This window comes from Lampetra fluviatilis (genome assembly GCF_964198595.1).
Source record: "Lampetra fluviatilis chromosome 45 unlocalized genomic scaffold, kcLamFluv1.1 SUPER_45_unloc_3, whole genome shotgun sequence".
NCBI lineage: Eukaryota > Metazoa > Chordata > Hyperoartia > Petromyzontiformes > Petromyzontidae > Lampetra > Lampetra fluviatilis.
In genome coordinates, this window is record NW_027620427.1 from 187,996 (window position 1) to 203,278 (window position 15,283).

The following is a 15,283-nucleotide window of genomic DNA, read 5'->3' on the forward strand; positions in this document are numbered from 1 at the left end:
CCTGCTAGAGGCTACCTGGGGGAGATTTGCTTGTGTGTGTCTAACAGCACTTGCCCCTACAGCCCTGCTAGAGGCTACCTGGGGTAGCTTTGTCTGTGTGTGTGTCTAACAGCACTTGCCCCTACAGCCCTGATAGAGGCTACCTGGGGTAGCTTTGTCTGTGTGTGTAACAGCACTTGCCCCTACAGCCCTGCTAGAGGCTACCTGGGGTAGCTTTGTCTGTGTGTGTGTAACTGCACTTGCCCCTACAGCCCTGCTAGAGGCTACCTGGGGTAGCTTTGTCTGTGTGTGTGTAACTGCACTTGCCCCTACAGCCCTGCTAGAGGCTACCTGGGGTAGCTTTGTCTGTGTAGTACTACAGCGAGTACTGTACTATTGTTTTAGTACTGTGGCAAAACTGTACCGGCACTGTACCCGTACTGTAGCAGTACAGTGCAGCAGTGCTGTACAGTAGTGGTACAGTAGTACAGTGGTAGTACAGTAGTGGTACAGTAGTACAGTACAGTAGTGAACTCACCAGAGAAGTTCCTCGTGGCCAGTGTCGTGGTGAGGAGAGCGCCCTGCGACATCAACAACAACATCAACAACAACATCAACAACAACATCAACATCAACAACATCAACAACATCATCAACAACAACAACATCAACAACATCATCAACATCAACAACAACATCAACATCATCAACAACAACATCAACAACATCAACAACATCATCAACAACAACAACATCAACAACATCAACAACATCATCAACATCAACAACATCAACAACATCATCAACAACAACAACATCAACAACATCATCAACAACATCAACAACAACAACAACATCAACAACATCACCATCATCATCAACAACAACAACATCAACAACATCATCATCATCAACAACAACAACATCAACATCATCAACAACAACAACATCAACAACATCACCATCATCATCAACATCAACAACAACATCAACAACAACATCACTAACATAATCAACATCAACAACATCATCATCATCAACAACAACAACATCAACAACATCACCATCATCATCAACATCAACAACAACATCAACATCAACAACAACATCATCATCATCAACAACAACAACATCATCAACATCAACAACAACATCAACAACAACATCACTAACATAATCAACAACATCAACAACAACATCAACAACAACAACATCATCATCAACATCAACATCATCATCATCAACATCAACATCATCATCAACATCAACATCACCATCATCATCAACATCAACAACAACATCAACAACAACATCACTAACATAATCAACAACATCAACAACAACATCAACAACAACATCATCATCATCATCAACATCATCAACAACATCAACAACAACATCAACAACAACATCATCATCATCAACATCAACATCATCAACAACAACATCAACAACAACATCATCATCATCAACAACAACATCATCAACAACAACATCATCATCATCAACATCATCATCAACAACAACATCACCATCATCACCATCATCAACATCACCACCATCACACATCAAACAACATCAACAACAACATCAACAACACCACCATCATCATCATCACCACCATCATCACCATCACATCACAACATCATCACCAACATCATCACCATCATCATCATCACCATCATCATCAACACCATCATCATCATCACCATCATCATCAACACCATCATCATCATCGCCATCATCACCATCAACACCATCATCATCATCGCCATCATCACCATCATCAAATTCCATCATCACCATCATCATTGCCATCATCAGTAAGCGAGTGGGTGAGTGGGTGGGTGGGTGAGTGGGTGGGTGGGTGAGTGGGTGGGTGGGTGGGTGAGTGAGTGGGTGGGTGAGTGAGTGGGTGGGTGAGTGGGTGGGTGAGTGGGTGGGTGGGTGAGTGGGTGGGTGGGTGGGTGAGTGAGTGGGTGGGTGAGTGGGTGGGTGGGTGAGTGGGTGGGTGAGTGAGTGGGTGGGTGGGTGAGTGGGTGGGTGGGTGAGTGGGTGGGTGAGTGGGTGAGTGAGTGGGTGGGTGGGTGAGTGAGTGAGTAGGTGAGTGAGTGGGTGGGTGGGTGAGTGAGTGAGTGAGTGGGTGGGTGAGTGAGTGGCTGAGTGGGTGGGTGAGTGAGTGGCTGAGTGAGTGGCTGAGTGAGTGGGTGGGTGAGTGGGTGGGTGAGTGAGTGAGTGGGTGGGTGAGTGAGTGAGTGGGTGAGTGGGTGGGTGGGTGAGTGAGTGGGTGAGTGGGTGGGTGGGTGAGTGAGTGGGTGGGTGGGTGAGTGGGTGGGTGGGTGAGTGGGTGGGTGAGTGGGTGAGTGAGTGGGTGGGTAGGTGAGTGAGTGAGTGAGTGGGTGAGCGAGTGGGTGGGTGAGTGAGTGAGTGAGTGGGTGAGTGAGTGGGTGGGTGAGTGAGTGAGTGAGTGGGTGAGTGGGTGGGTGAGTGGGTGAGTGAGTGAGTGGGTGAGTGAGTGGGTGGGTGGGTGAGTGAGTGGGTGGGTGAGTGAGTGGGTGGGTGAGTGAGTGGGTGAGTGGGTGGGTGAGTGAGTGAGTGGGTTAGTGGGTGGGTGAGTGGGTGGGTGAGTGGGTGGGTGAGTGAGTGGGTGGGTGGGTGGGTGGGTGAGTGAGTGGGTGAGTGAGTGGGTGGGTGAGTGGGTGGGTGAGTGGGTGGGTGAGTGCGTGAGTGAGTGGGTGAGTGGCTGAGTGAGTGGCTGAGTGAGTGGCTGAGTGAGTGGGTGGGTGAGTGGCTGAGTGAGTGGGTGAGTGAGTGAGTGGGTGAGTGAGTGAGTGAGTGGGTGAGTGAGTGAGTGGGTGAGTGAGTGGGTGAGTGAGTGGGTGAGTGAGTGAGTGAGTGAGTGGGTGAGCGAGTGGGTGGGTGAGTGAGTGAGTGAGTGGGTGAGTGAGTGGGTGAGTGGCTGAGTGAGTGGGTGAGTGAGTGGCTGAGTGGGTGGGTGAGTGAGTGGGTGGGTGAGTGAGTGAGTGGGTGAGTGAGTGGGTGGGTGAGTGAGTGAGTGAGTGGGTGAGTGGGTGGGTGAGTGGGTGAGTGAGTGAGTGGGTGAGTGAGTGGGTGGGTGAGTGAGTGGGTGAGTGAGTGAGTGGGTGAGCGAGTGGGTGGGTGAGTGAGTGAGTGAGTGGGTGAGTGAGTGGGTGAGTGGCTGAGTGAGTGGCTGAGTGAGTGGCTGAGTGGGTGGGTGAGTGAGTGGGTGGGTGAGTGAGTGGGTGAGTGAGTGGGTGGGTGAGTGAGTGAGTGAGTGGGTGAGTGGGTGGGTGAGTGGGTGAGTGAGTGAGTGGGTGAGTGGGTGGGTGAGTGAGTGAGTGGGTGAGTGGGTGGGTGAGTGGGTGGGTGAGTGGGTGGGTGAGTGGGTGGGTGAGTGAGTGGGTGGGTGGGTGGGTGAGTGAGTGGGTGAGTGAGTGAGTGGGTGGGTGAGTGGGTGGGTGAGTGCGTGAGTGAGTGGGTGAGTGGCTGAGTGAGTGGCTGAGTGAGTGGCTGAGTGAGTGGGTGGGTGAGTGGCTGAGTGAGTGGGTGAGTGAGTGAGTGGGTGAGTGAGTGAGTGGGTGAGTGAGTGGGTGAGTGAGTGGGTGATTGAGTGGGTGAGTGAGTGAGTGAGTGGGTGAGCGAGTGGGTGGGTGAGTGAGTGAGTGAGTGGGTGAGTGAGTGGGTGAGTGGCTGAGTGAGTGGCTGAGTGAGTGGCTGAGTGGGTGAGTGAGTGGGTGGGTGAGTGAGTGGGTGAGTGAGTGGGTGGGTGAGTGAGTGGGTGGGTGAGTGAGTGGGTGGGTGAGTGAGTGAGTGGGTGAGTGAGTGAGTGGGTGAGTGAGTGGGTGGGTGAGTGAGTGGGTGGGTGAGTGAGTGGGTGAGTGAGTAGGTGGGTGAGTGAGTGGGTGGGTGAGTGAGTGGCTGAGTGAGTGGCTGAGTGAGTGGCTGAGTGAGTGGGTGAGTGAGTGGGTGAGTGAGTGGGTGAGTGGCTGAGTGAGTGGCTGAGTGAGTGGGTGAGTGAGTGGGTGAGTGAGTGGGTGAGCGAGTGAGTGGCTGAGTGAGTGGGTGGGTGAGTGGGTGAGTGAGTGAGTGGGTGAGTGGGTGAGTGAGTGAGTGGGTGAGTGAGTGGGTGAGTGAGTCAGAGACACGGGACACAGAGGGTTGTTGTTGTTGTTATCCAGGCTGCTAATGTTGGGAAATTATGAAAGGAAATGATTGGGCCTTGTTGAAGGTGAAGTTGGTGATGATGTTGATGCTGATGGTGATGATGATGATGTTGATGGTGGTGAAGTTGATGCTGATGATGTTGCTGATGGTGATGATGATGTTGATGGTGATGATGGTGATGATGATGTTGATGATGATGTTGATGATGGTGGTGATGATGGTGATGATGATGATAATGGTGATGATGTTGATGCTGATGGTGATGATGTTGTTGATGCTGATGGTGATGATGATGGTGATGAGTTGATGATGATGGTGATGAAGTTGGTGATGTCGATGCTGATGTTGATGGTGGTGATGATGATGATGATGTTGATGATGTTGATGATGTTGATGGTGATGATGATGATGTTGATGATGCTGATGGTGCTGATGATGATGATGTTGATGGTGATGATGATGTTGATGATGTTGATGATGTTGATGCTGCTGCTGATGCTGCTGCTGATGATGATGATGGTGCTGCTGATGATGTTGATGTTGATGATGCTGCTGCTGATGATGATGCTGATGATGATGTTGATGATGCTGATGATGATGCTGCTGATGATGTTGATGCTGCTGATGCTGCTGATGCTGCTGATGATGATGATGTTGATGATGTTGGTGAGCAAAGTGCCACTGACTGATCTGGTCTCTGCCGTGTCCACGCTGAACTCCATCATGGGGGAGGAGGAGGGGAGAGGGAGGGGGGAGGGGCTAGAGTGGAGGGGAGGGGCTAGACAAGACGGGGGGTGGGGTTAGAGTTGAGCTGTGTGGGCGGGGCTAGAAGTTAGGGGGTGTGGCTAGACACGAGGGGGCGGGGCTACAATGGAGGCTGTGGGCGTGGCTAGAATATTGGGGGCGGGGCTAGAGTGGAGGTCACGTGGCTAGAATGGATGTGGGCGTGGCTAGAGTGGAGGTCACGTGGCTAGACACGAGGGGGCGGGGTTACAATGGAGGGTGTGGGCGTGGCTATAATATTGGGGGCGGGGCTAGAGTGGAGGTCTCGTGGCTAGACTGGATGTGGGCGTGGCTAGAGTGGAGGTCACGTGGCTAGACCTGAGGGGGCGGGGCTACAATGGAGGGTGTGGGCGTGGCTATAATATTGGGGGCGGGGCTAGAGTGGAGGCCACGTGGCTATAGCGGAGGGGACGGGGCTAGAGTGGAGGGGGCGGGGCTAGAGTGGAGGTCACGTGGCTATAGCGGAGTGGGCGGGGCTAGAGTGGAGGTCACGTGACTAGAGTAAAGGGGGCGGGGCTAGAAGGTAGGGGGTGTGGCCTAGATGTGAGGGGGCGGGGCTAGAGTAAAGGGGACGGGTCTAGAATATTGGGGCGTGGCTAGAGTGGAGGGGGCGGTACTACAATGGAAGGTGTGGGCGTGGCTAGAGTGGAGGGGGCGTGGTTAGAGTGGAGGTCACGTGGCTGTGTCCGCTTGAGGTCACAGTGCACGATGCCCATCGCGTGGCAGTGATTGACGGCTTCCAGGAGCTGCTGGAGGCACTCACTGGGGGGTGGGGGAGAAGGGGGGAGGGAGGGGAGGGAGGGAGGGGGGAGGGGAGGGGAGGAGGGGGAGGGAGGGGAGGAGGGGAGGGAGGGAGGGGGGAGGGGAGGGAGGGAGGGGGGAGGGGAGGGGAGGGGGGGAGGGAGGGGAGGGAGGGGAGGGAGGGGAGAGGAGAGGGGAGGGGAGGAGGGGGAGGGAGGGGAGGGGGGAGTGGGGGGGAGTCGGGAGAGAGCGGAAGGAGAGGGAGGGGAGAGGGGGGATAGGGGGGGGTCTCTATAAGTGTGGGTCTCTGTGAGTGTGGGTCTCTGTGAGTCTCTGTGAGTGAGGGTCTCTGTGAGTGTGGGTCTCTGTGAGTCTCTGTGAGTGAGGGTCTCTATGAGTGTGGGTCTCTGTGGGTGTGGGTCTCTGTGAGTGTGGGTCTCTATGAGTGTGAGTCTCTGTGAGTGTGGGTCTCTGTGAGTGTGGGTCTCTATGGGTGTGGGTCTCTGTGAGTGTGGGTCTCTATGAGTCTGGGTCTCTGTGAGTGTGGGTCTCTGTGAGTCTCTGTGAGTGAGGGTCTCTGTGAGTGTGGGTCTCTGTGAGTGTGGGTCTCTATGGGTGTGGGTCTCTGTGAGTGTGGGTCTCTATGAGTGTGGGTCTCTGTGAGTGTGGGTCTCTGTGAGTCTCTGTGAGTGAGGGTCTCTGTGAGTGTGGGTCTCTGTGAGTCTCTGTGAGTGAGGGTCTCTATGAGTGTGGGTCTCTGTGGGTGTGGGTCTCTGTGAGTGTGGGTCTCTATGAGTGTGAGTCTCTGTGAGTGTGGGTCTCTGTGAGTGTGGGTCTCTATGGGTGTGGGTCTCTGTGAGTGTGGGTCTCTATGAGTCTGGGTCTCTGTGAGTGTGGGTCTCTGTGAGTCTCTGTGAGTGAGGGTCTCTGTGAGTGTGGGTCTCTGTGAGTCTCTGTGAGTGAGGGTCTCTGTGAGTGTGGGTCTCTGTGAGTCTCTGTGAGTGAGGGTCTCTATGAGTGTGGGTCTCTGTGGGTGTGGGTCTCTGTGAGTGTGGGTTTCTATGAGTGTGAGTCTCTGTGAGTGTGGGTCTCTGTGAGTGTGGGTCTCTATGGGTGTGGGTCTCTGTGAGTGTGGGTCTCTATGAGTCTGGGTCTCTGTGAGTGTGGGTCTCTGTGAGTCTCTGTGAGTGAGGGTCTCTGTGAGTGTGGGTCTCTGTGAGTCTCTGTGAGTGAGGGTCTCTGTGAGTGTGGGTCTCTGTGAGTCTCTGTGAGTGAGGGTCTCTATGAGTGTGGGTCTCTGTGGGTGTGGGTCTCTGTGAGTGTGGGTCTCTATGAGTGTGGGTCTCTGTGAGTGTGGGTCTCTATGGGTGTGGGTCTCTGTGAGTGTGGGTCTCTATGAGTGTGGGTCTCTGTGAGTGTGGGTCTCTATGAGTGTGGGTCTCTATGAGTGTGGGTCTCTGTGAGTGTGGGTCTCTGTGAGTGTGGGTCTCTATGAGTGTGGGTCTCTATGAGTGTGGGTCTCTATGAGTGTGGGTCTCTGTGAGTGTGGGTCTCTATGAGTGTGAGTCTCTATAAGTGTGGGTCTCTATGAGTGAGGGTCTCTGTGAGTGTGGGTCTCTGTGAGTGTGGGTCTCTGTGAGTGTGGGTCTCTATGAGTGTGGGTCTCTGTGAGTGTGGGTCTCTATGAGTGTGGGTCTCTATGAGTATGAGTCTCTATGAGTGTGGGTCTCTGTGAGTGTGGGTCTCTATGAGTGTGGGTCTCTGTCAGTGTGGGTCTCTGTGAGTGTGGGTCTCTGTGAGTGTTGGTCTCTATGAGTGTGGGTCTCTGTGAGTGTGGGTCTCTGTGAGTGTGGGTCTCTATGAGTGTGAGTCTCTATGAGTGTGAGTCTCTATGAGTGTGGGTCTCTGTGAGTGTGGGTCTCTGTGAGTGTGGGTCTCTATGAGTGTGAGTCTCTATGAGTGTGAGTCTCTATGAGTGTGGGTCTCTGTGAGTGTGGGTCTCTATGAGTGTGGGTCTCTGTGAGTGTGAGTCTCTATGAGTGTGAGTCTCTAAGAGTGTGGATCTCTATGAGTGTGGGTCTCTATGAGTGTGAGTCTCTATGAGTGTGGATCTCTATGAGTGTGGGTCTCTATGAGTGTGGGTCTCTATGAGTGTGAGTCTCTATGAGTGTGGGTCTCTGTGAGTGTGGGTCTCTATGAGTGAGGGTCTCTATGAGTGTGAGTCTCTATGAGTGTGAGTCTCTATGAGTGTGGGTCTCTATGAGTGAGGGTCTCTATGAGTGTGAGTCTCTATGAGTGTGAGTCTCTGTGAGTGTGGGTCTCTATGAGTGAGGGTCTCTATGAGTGAGGGTCTCTATGAGTGTGAGTCTCTGTGAGTGTGAGTCTCTATGAGTGTGGGTCTCTATGAGTGTGGGTCTCTGTGAGTGTGAGTCTCTATGAGTGTGGGTCTCTATGAGTGTGGGTCTCTGTGAGTGTGAGTCTCTATGAGTGTGGGTCTCTATGAGTGTGAGTCTCTATGAGTGTGGGTCTCTGTGAGTGTGGGTCTCTATGAGTGTGGGTCTCTGTGAGTGTGAGTCTCTGTGAGTGTGGGTCTCTGTGAGTGTGAGTCTCTATGAGTGTGGGTCTCTGTGAGTGTGGGTCTCTGTGAGTGTGAGTCTCTATGAGTGTGGGTCTCTATGAGTGTGGGTCTCTATGAGTGTGGGTCTCTGTGAGTGTGGGTCTCTATGAGTGTGGATCTCTATGAGTGTGGATCTCTATGAGTATGGGTCTCTATGAGTGTGGGTCTCTGTGAGTGTGGATCTCTATGAGTGTGGGTCTCTGTGAGTGTGGGTCTCTGTGAGTGTGGGTCTCTATGAGTGTGGATCTCTATGAGTATGGGTCTCTATGAGTGTGGGTCTCTGTGAGTGTGGGTCTCTATGAGTGTGGGTCTCTATGAGTGAGGGTCTCTGTGAGTGTGGGTCTCTGTGAGTGTGGGTCTCTGTGAGTGTGGGTCTCTATGAGTGTGGGTCTCTGTGAGTGTGGGTCTCTATGAGTGTGGGTCTCTATGAGTATGAGTCTCTATGAGTGTGGGTCTCTGTGAGTGTGGGTCTCTATGAGTGTGGGTCTCTGTCAGTGTGGGTCTCTGTGAGTGTGGGTCTCTGTGAGTGTTGGTCTCTATGAGTGTGGGTCTCTGTGAGTGTGGGTCTCTGTGAGTGTGGGTCTCTATGAGTGTGAGTCTCTATGAGTGTGGGTCTCTGTGAGTGTGGGTCTCTGTGAGTGTGGGTCTCTATGAGTGTGAGTCTCTATGAGTGTGAGTCTCTATGAGTGTGGGTCTCTGTGAGTGTGGGTCTCTATGAGTGTGGGTCTCTGTGAGTGTGAGTCTCTATGAGTGTGAGTCTCTATGAGTGTGGATCTCTATGAGTGTGGGTCTCTATGAGTGTGAGTCTCTATGAGTGTGGATCTCTATGAGTGTGGGTCTCTATGAGTGTGGGTCTCTATGAGTGTGAGTCTCTATGAGTGTGGGTCTCTGTGAGTGTGGGTCTCTATGAGTGAGGGTCTCTATGAGTGTGAGTCTCTATGAGTGTGAGTCTCTGTGAGTGTGAGTCTCTATGAGTGTGGGTCTCTATGAGTGAGGGTCTCTATGAGTGTGAGTCTCTATGAGTGTGAGTCTCTGTGAGTGTGGGTCTCTATGAGTGAGGGTCTCTATGAGTGAGGGTCTCTATGAGTGTGAGTCTCTGTGAGTGTGAGTCTCTATGAGTGTGGGTCTCTATGAGTGTGAGTCTCTATGAGTGTGGGTCTCTATGAGTGTGAGTCTCTATGAGTGTGGGTCTCTGTGAGTGTGGGTCTCTATGAGTGTGGGTCTCTGTGAGTGTGAGTCTCTGTGAGTGTGGGTCTCTGTGAGTGTGAGTCTCTATGAGTGTGGGTCTCTGTGAGTGTGGGTCTCTGTGAGTGTGAGTCTCTATGAGTGTGGGTCTCTATGAGTGTGGGTCTCTGTGAGTGTGGGTCTCTGTGAGTGTGGGTCTCTGTGAGTGTGGATCTCTATGAGTGTGGATCTCTATGAGTGTGGGTCTCTGTGAGTGTGGGTCTCTGTGAGTGTGGGTCTCTGTGAGTGTGGGTCTCTGTGAGTGTGGGTCTCTGTGAGTGTGGGTCTCTATGAGTGTGGGTCTCTATGAGTGTGGGTCTCTGTGAGTGTGGGTCTCTATGAGTGTGGGTCTCTATGAGTGTGGGTCTCTATGAGTGTGGGTCTCTGTGAGTGTGGGTCTCTATGATTGAGGGTCTCTATGAGTATGGGTCTCTATGAGTGTGGGTCTCTATGAGTGTGGATCTCTATGATTGAGGGTCTCTATGAGTGTGGGTCTCTGTGAGTGTGGGTCTCTATGAGTGTGGATCTCTATGAGTGTGGGTCTCTATGAGTGTGGGTCTCTATGAGTGTGGGTCTCTGTGAATAAATCCGAGCCCGGTACTGGGCCTCCCCTAGGTCGACTCAGCCTCAAATGAGTGGTTACTTGTTTCAGCGGTGATGAGGGAGACAAAGGCGGCCGGGCGTGGTGCTGGTGCTTGCCACCCACCCCCTCTGTGTGGCGGAGGAGCGACGCTCACAACAACGAGCGGAGCGCCGGGTGGCTAAAGCACGGCAAGTTGGTACAGGTGGTGCATCAGCCAGTCGTCTCGGTCATCTCGGTCAGTCGACCCGTGGCACCTGCTGGGTCTGCCCCGTGACCTCCTCCTGCCAGCGGGCGTTCGACACTTCACGTGGTAGCCTCAAGGTGCACATGGCCTGGCACAAGCGTCGTGGTGACGTCACCGCCACTTAGTGGCGAATGGCGGTTGTTGTTGTTGTTGTTGCTGGTCGCCCTTGTGACGGGGAGCGGTGGTGCAGCGGTTAGCGCTGCGCCGCGCTACGAACCTGGCGACCCGGGTTCGATTCCCGCTCACGGCCAACACCACTCGGTGACGATTATCTTGAACGGGTCCTGGGCCTCCCCTAGGTCGACTCAGCCTGAAATGAGTACCTGGTGCGGTGTGTAAACATCGCTAGCACTGGGGAGACAAAGGCGGTCGGGCGTGGTGCTGGCCACCCACCCCAGCTTTGTCTGTTTGTGTGTGTAGCAGCACTTGCCCCTAGAGCCCTGCTAGAGGCTACCTGGGGGATCTTTGTCTGTGTGTGTAACAGCACTTGCCCCTACAGCCCTGCTAGAGGCTACCTGGGGGATCTTTGTCTGTGTGTGTGTAACAGCACTTGCCCCTACAGCCCTGCTAGAGGCTACCTGGGGGATCTTTGTCTGTGTGTGTGTAACAGCACTTGCCCCTACAGCCCTGCTAGAGGCTACCTGGGGGATCTTTGTCTGTGTGTGTGTAACAGCACTTGCCCCTACAGCCCTGCTAGAGGCTACCTGGGGGATCTTTGTATGTGTCTGTATGTCGCAGCACTTGCCCCTACAGCCCTGCTAGAGGCTACCTGGGGGATCTTTGTCTGTGTCTGTATGTCGCAGCACTTGTCCCTACAGCCCTGCTAGAGGCTACCTGGGGGATCTTTGTTTGTGTGTGTGTAACAGCACTTGCCCCTACAGCCCTGCTAGAGGCTACCTGGGGGATCTTTGTCTGTATGTCGCAGCACTTGCCCCTACAGCCCTGCTAGAGGCTACCTGGGGGATCTTTGTCTGTGTGTGTGTAACAGCACTTGCCCCTACAGCCCTGCTAGAGGCTACCTGGGGGATCTTTGTCTGTGTCTGTATGTCGCAGCACTTGCCCCTACAGCCCTGCTAGAGGCTACCTGGGGGATCTTTGTCTGTGTCTGTATGTCGCAGCACTTGCCCCTACAGCCCTGCTAGAGGCTACCTGGGGTATCTTTGTCTGTGTGTGTGTAACAGCACTTGCCCCTACAGCCCTGCTAGAGGCTACCTGGGGGATCTTTGTATGTGTCTGTATGTCGCAGCACTTGCCCCTACAGCCCTGCTAGAGGCTACCTGGGGGATCTTTGTCTGTGTCTGTATGTCGCAGCACTTGCCCCTACAGCCCTGCTAGAGGCTACCTGGGGGATCTTTGTCTGTGTCTGTATGTCGCAGCACTTGCCCCTACAGCCCTGCTGGAGGCTACCTGGGGGACCTTTGCCTGTGTAACAGCACTCAGATTGTGATGATGATTATGATGACGTCACGATCATCGTGATTTAAATCGTTTATTAGTCGTTTATTTAGGGCATATGCGGAACACGGTATACATGATGAGATATATTGAATATATAATGTTGTACTGTATTATGTGGGGTCCCCATTTCCCTCCACTCCCATAACATTGAAGTCTATGGGGAGACTTTAACATTGAAGTCGATGGGAGCCTTTAACATTGAAGTCTATGGGGAGACTTTAACATTGAAGTCGATGGGAGCCTTTAACATTGAAGTCTATGGGGAGACTTTAACATTGAAGTCTATGGGGGCCTTTAACATTGAAGTCTATGGGAGACTTTAACATTGAAGTCTATGGGAGACTTTAACATTGAAGTCTATGGGAGCCTTTAACCTTGAAGTCTATGGGAGCCTTTAACATTGAAGTCTATGGGAGCCTTTAACATTGGAGTCGATGGGGAGACTTTAACATTGAAGTCTATGGGGGCCTTTAACATTGAAGTCTATGGGAGACTTTAACATTGAAGTCTATGGGAGCCTTTAACATTGGAGTCGATGGGGAGACTTTAACATTGAAGTCTATGGGAGCCTTTAACATTGAAGTCTATGGGAGACTTTAACATTGAAGTCTATGGGAGCCTTTAACATTGGAGTCTATGGGGAGACTTTAACATTGAAGTCTATGGGAGCCTTTAACATTGAAGTCTATGGGAGACTTTAACATTGAAGTCTATGGGAGCCTTTAACATTATAGTCTATGGGAGCCTTTAACATTGAAGTCTATGGGAGACTTTAACATTGCAGTCTAGGGGAGACTTTAACATTGAAGTCTATGGGAGACTTTAACATTGAAGTCTATGGGAGACTTTAACATTGAAGTCTATGGGAGACTTTAACATTGAAGTCTATGGGAGACTTTAACATTGGAGTCTATGGGAGACTTTAACATTGAAGTATATGGGAGCCTTTAACATTGAAGTCTATGGGGGCCTTTAACATTGAAGTCTATGGGGGCCTTTAACATTGAAGTCTATGGGAGCCTTTAACATTGGAGACTATGGGAGCCTTTAACATTGAAGTCTATGGGAGCCTTTAACATTGAAGTCTATGGGAGCCTTTAACATTGAAGTCTATGGGAGCCTTTAACATTGAAGTCTATGGGAGCCTTTAACATTGAAGTCTATGGGAGCCTTTAACATTGAAGTCTATGGGAGACTTTAACATTGAAGTATATGGGAGACTTTAACATTGGAGTCTATGGGAGACTTTAACATTGAAGTATATGGGAGCCTTTAACATTGAAGTCTATGGGGGCCTTTAACATTGAAGTCTATGGGAGCCTTTAACATTGGAGACTATGGGGGCCTTTAACATTGAAGTCTATGGGAGCCTTTAACATTGAAGTCTATGGGAGCCTTTAACATTGAAGTCTATGGGAGCCTTTAACATTGAAGTCTATGGGAGCCTTTAACATTGAAGTCTATGGGAGCCTTTAACATTGGAGTGTATGGGAGCCTTTAACATTGAAGTCTATGGGAGCCTTTAACATTGAAGTATATGGGAGCCTTTAACATTGAAGTCTATGGGGGCCTTTAACATTGAATTCTATGGGGTCCTTTAACATTGAAGTCTATGGGGGCCTTTAACATTGAAGTCTATGGGAGCCTTTAACATTGGAGACTATGGGGGCCTTTAACATTGAAGTCTATGGATAGAGACTTTAACATTGAAATCTATGGGAGCCTTTAACATTGAAGTCTATGGGAGCCTTTAACATTGAAGTCTATGGGGGCCTTTAACATTGAAGTCTATGGGAGCCTTTAACATTGAAGTCTATGGGAGCCTTTAACATTGAAGTCTATGGGAGCCTTTAACATTGAAGTCTATGGGAGACTTTAACATTGAAGTCTATGGGAGACTTTAACATTGAAGTCTATGGGAGACTTTAACATTGGAGTCTATGGGAGCCTTTAACATTGAAGTCTATGGGAGCCTTTAACATTGAAGTCTATAGGGGCCTTTAACATTGAAGTCTATGGGGGCCTTTAACATTGAAGTCTATGGGAGCCTTTAACATTGGAGACTATGGGGGCCTTTAACATTGAAGTCTATGGATAGAGACTTTAACATTGAAGTCTATGGGGGCCTTTAACATTGGAGTCTATGGGGGCCTTTAACATTGAAGTCTATGGGGGCCTTTAACATTGAAGTCTATGGGAGCCTTTAACATTGAAGTCTATGGGAGCCTTTAACATTGAAGTCTATGGGAGACTTTAACATTGAAGTCTATGGGAGACTTTAACATTGAAGTCTATGGGAGACTTTAACATTGGAGTCTATGGGAGCCTTTAACATTGAAGTCTATGGGAGCCTTTAACATTGAAGTCTATGGGGGCCTTTAACATTGAAGTCTATGGGGGCCTTTAACATTGATGTCTATGGGAGACTTTAACATTAAAGTCTATGGGAGACTTTAACATTGAAGTCTATGGGAGCCCTTAACATTGGAGACTATGGGGGCCTTTAACATTGAAGTCTATGGATAGAGACTTTAACATTTAAGTCTATGGGGAGCCTTTAACATTGAAGTCTATGGGGAGCCTTTAACATTGAAGTCTATGGGAGACTTTAACATTGAAGTCTATGGATAGAGACTTTAACATTGAAGTCTATGGGAGCCTTTAACATTGAAGTCTATGGGGAGCCTTTAACATTGAAGTCTATGGGAGACTTTAACATTGAAGTCTATGGGGGCCTTTAACATTGAAGTCTATGGGAGCCTTTAACATTGAAGTCTATGGGCAACCTTTAACATTGAAAGTCTAAGTACATTATATAAGGCAGCGTGTGTGTGTGTTGAACTTCTTTCCCACCGTACGTAGTCCGATCCTGCAGGTGCCAGGCTAGGTGCATGATGAGGAGGTCACGGGACAGACCCTGCAGGTGCCATGGGTTGTACTGCTGTGCCAAGCTAGGTGCATGAGGAGGAGGTCACGTGACAGACCCTGCAGGTGCCATGGGGTGTACTGCTGTGCCAGGCTAGGTGCATGAGGAGGTCACGTGACAGACCCTGCAGGTGCCATGGGGTGTACTGCTGTGCCAGGCTAGGTGCATGAGGAGGTCACGTGACAGACCCTGCAGGTGCCATGGGTTGTACTGCTGTGCCAGGCTAGGTGCATGAGGAGGAGGTCACGGGACAGACCCTGCAGGTGCCATGGGTTGTACTGCTGTGCCAGGCTAGGTGCACCAGGAGGAGGTGACCCATCCAGCTCAGCCTGGCCATCACCACCATCACCACCATCACCACCATCACCATCATCATCACCACCACCATCGCCACCACCATCACCACCACCACCATCACCACCACCATCACCACCACCATCATCACCACCACCACCATCACCACCACCATCGCCACCACCATCACCACCATCACCACCACCACCATCACCACCACCATCACCACCATCACCACCACCATCGCCA

General features: G+C 51.2%; 1 protein-coding gene across 1 annotated transcript in view; it reads right to left on the reverse strand.

Annotated features, from left to right (window-relative positions):
• LOC144953841 (calcium/calmodulin-dependent protein kinase type II subunit delta-like) overlaps window positions 1-4,896 on the reverse strand; it is a 40,476-nt gene extending 35,580 nt beyond the window's left edge. Inside the window, exons 1-2 of the mRNA XM_078884496.1 lie at window positions 4,851-4,896; window positions 518-560 (exon numbers count right to left, since the gene is read on the reverse strand). Coding sequence (XP_078740622.1) covers window positions 518-560; window positions 4,851-4,889 — 82 coding nt within the window. The 5' untranslated portion in view covers window positions 4,890-4,896. The remainder of the gene's footprint in view (window positions 1-517; window positions 561-4,850) is intronic.
• Window positions 4,897-15,283: the final 10,387 nt, after the last annotated feature.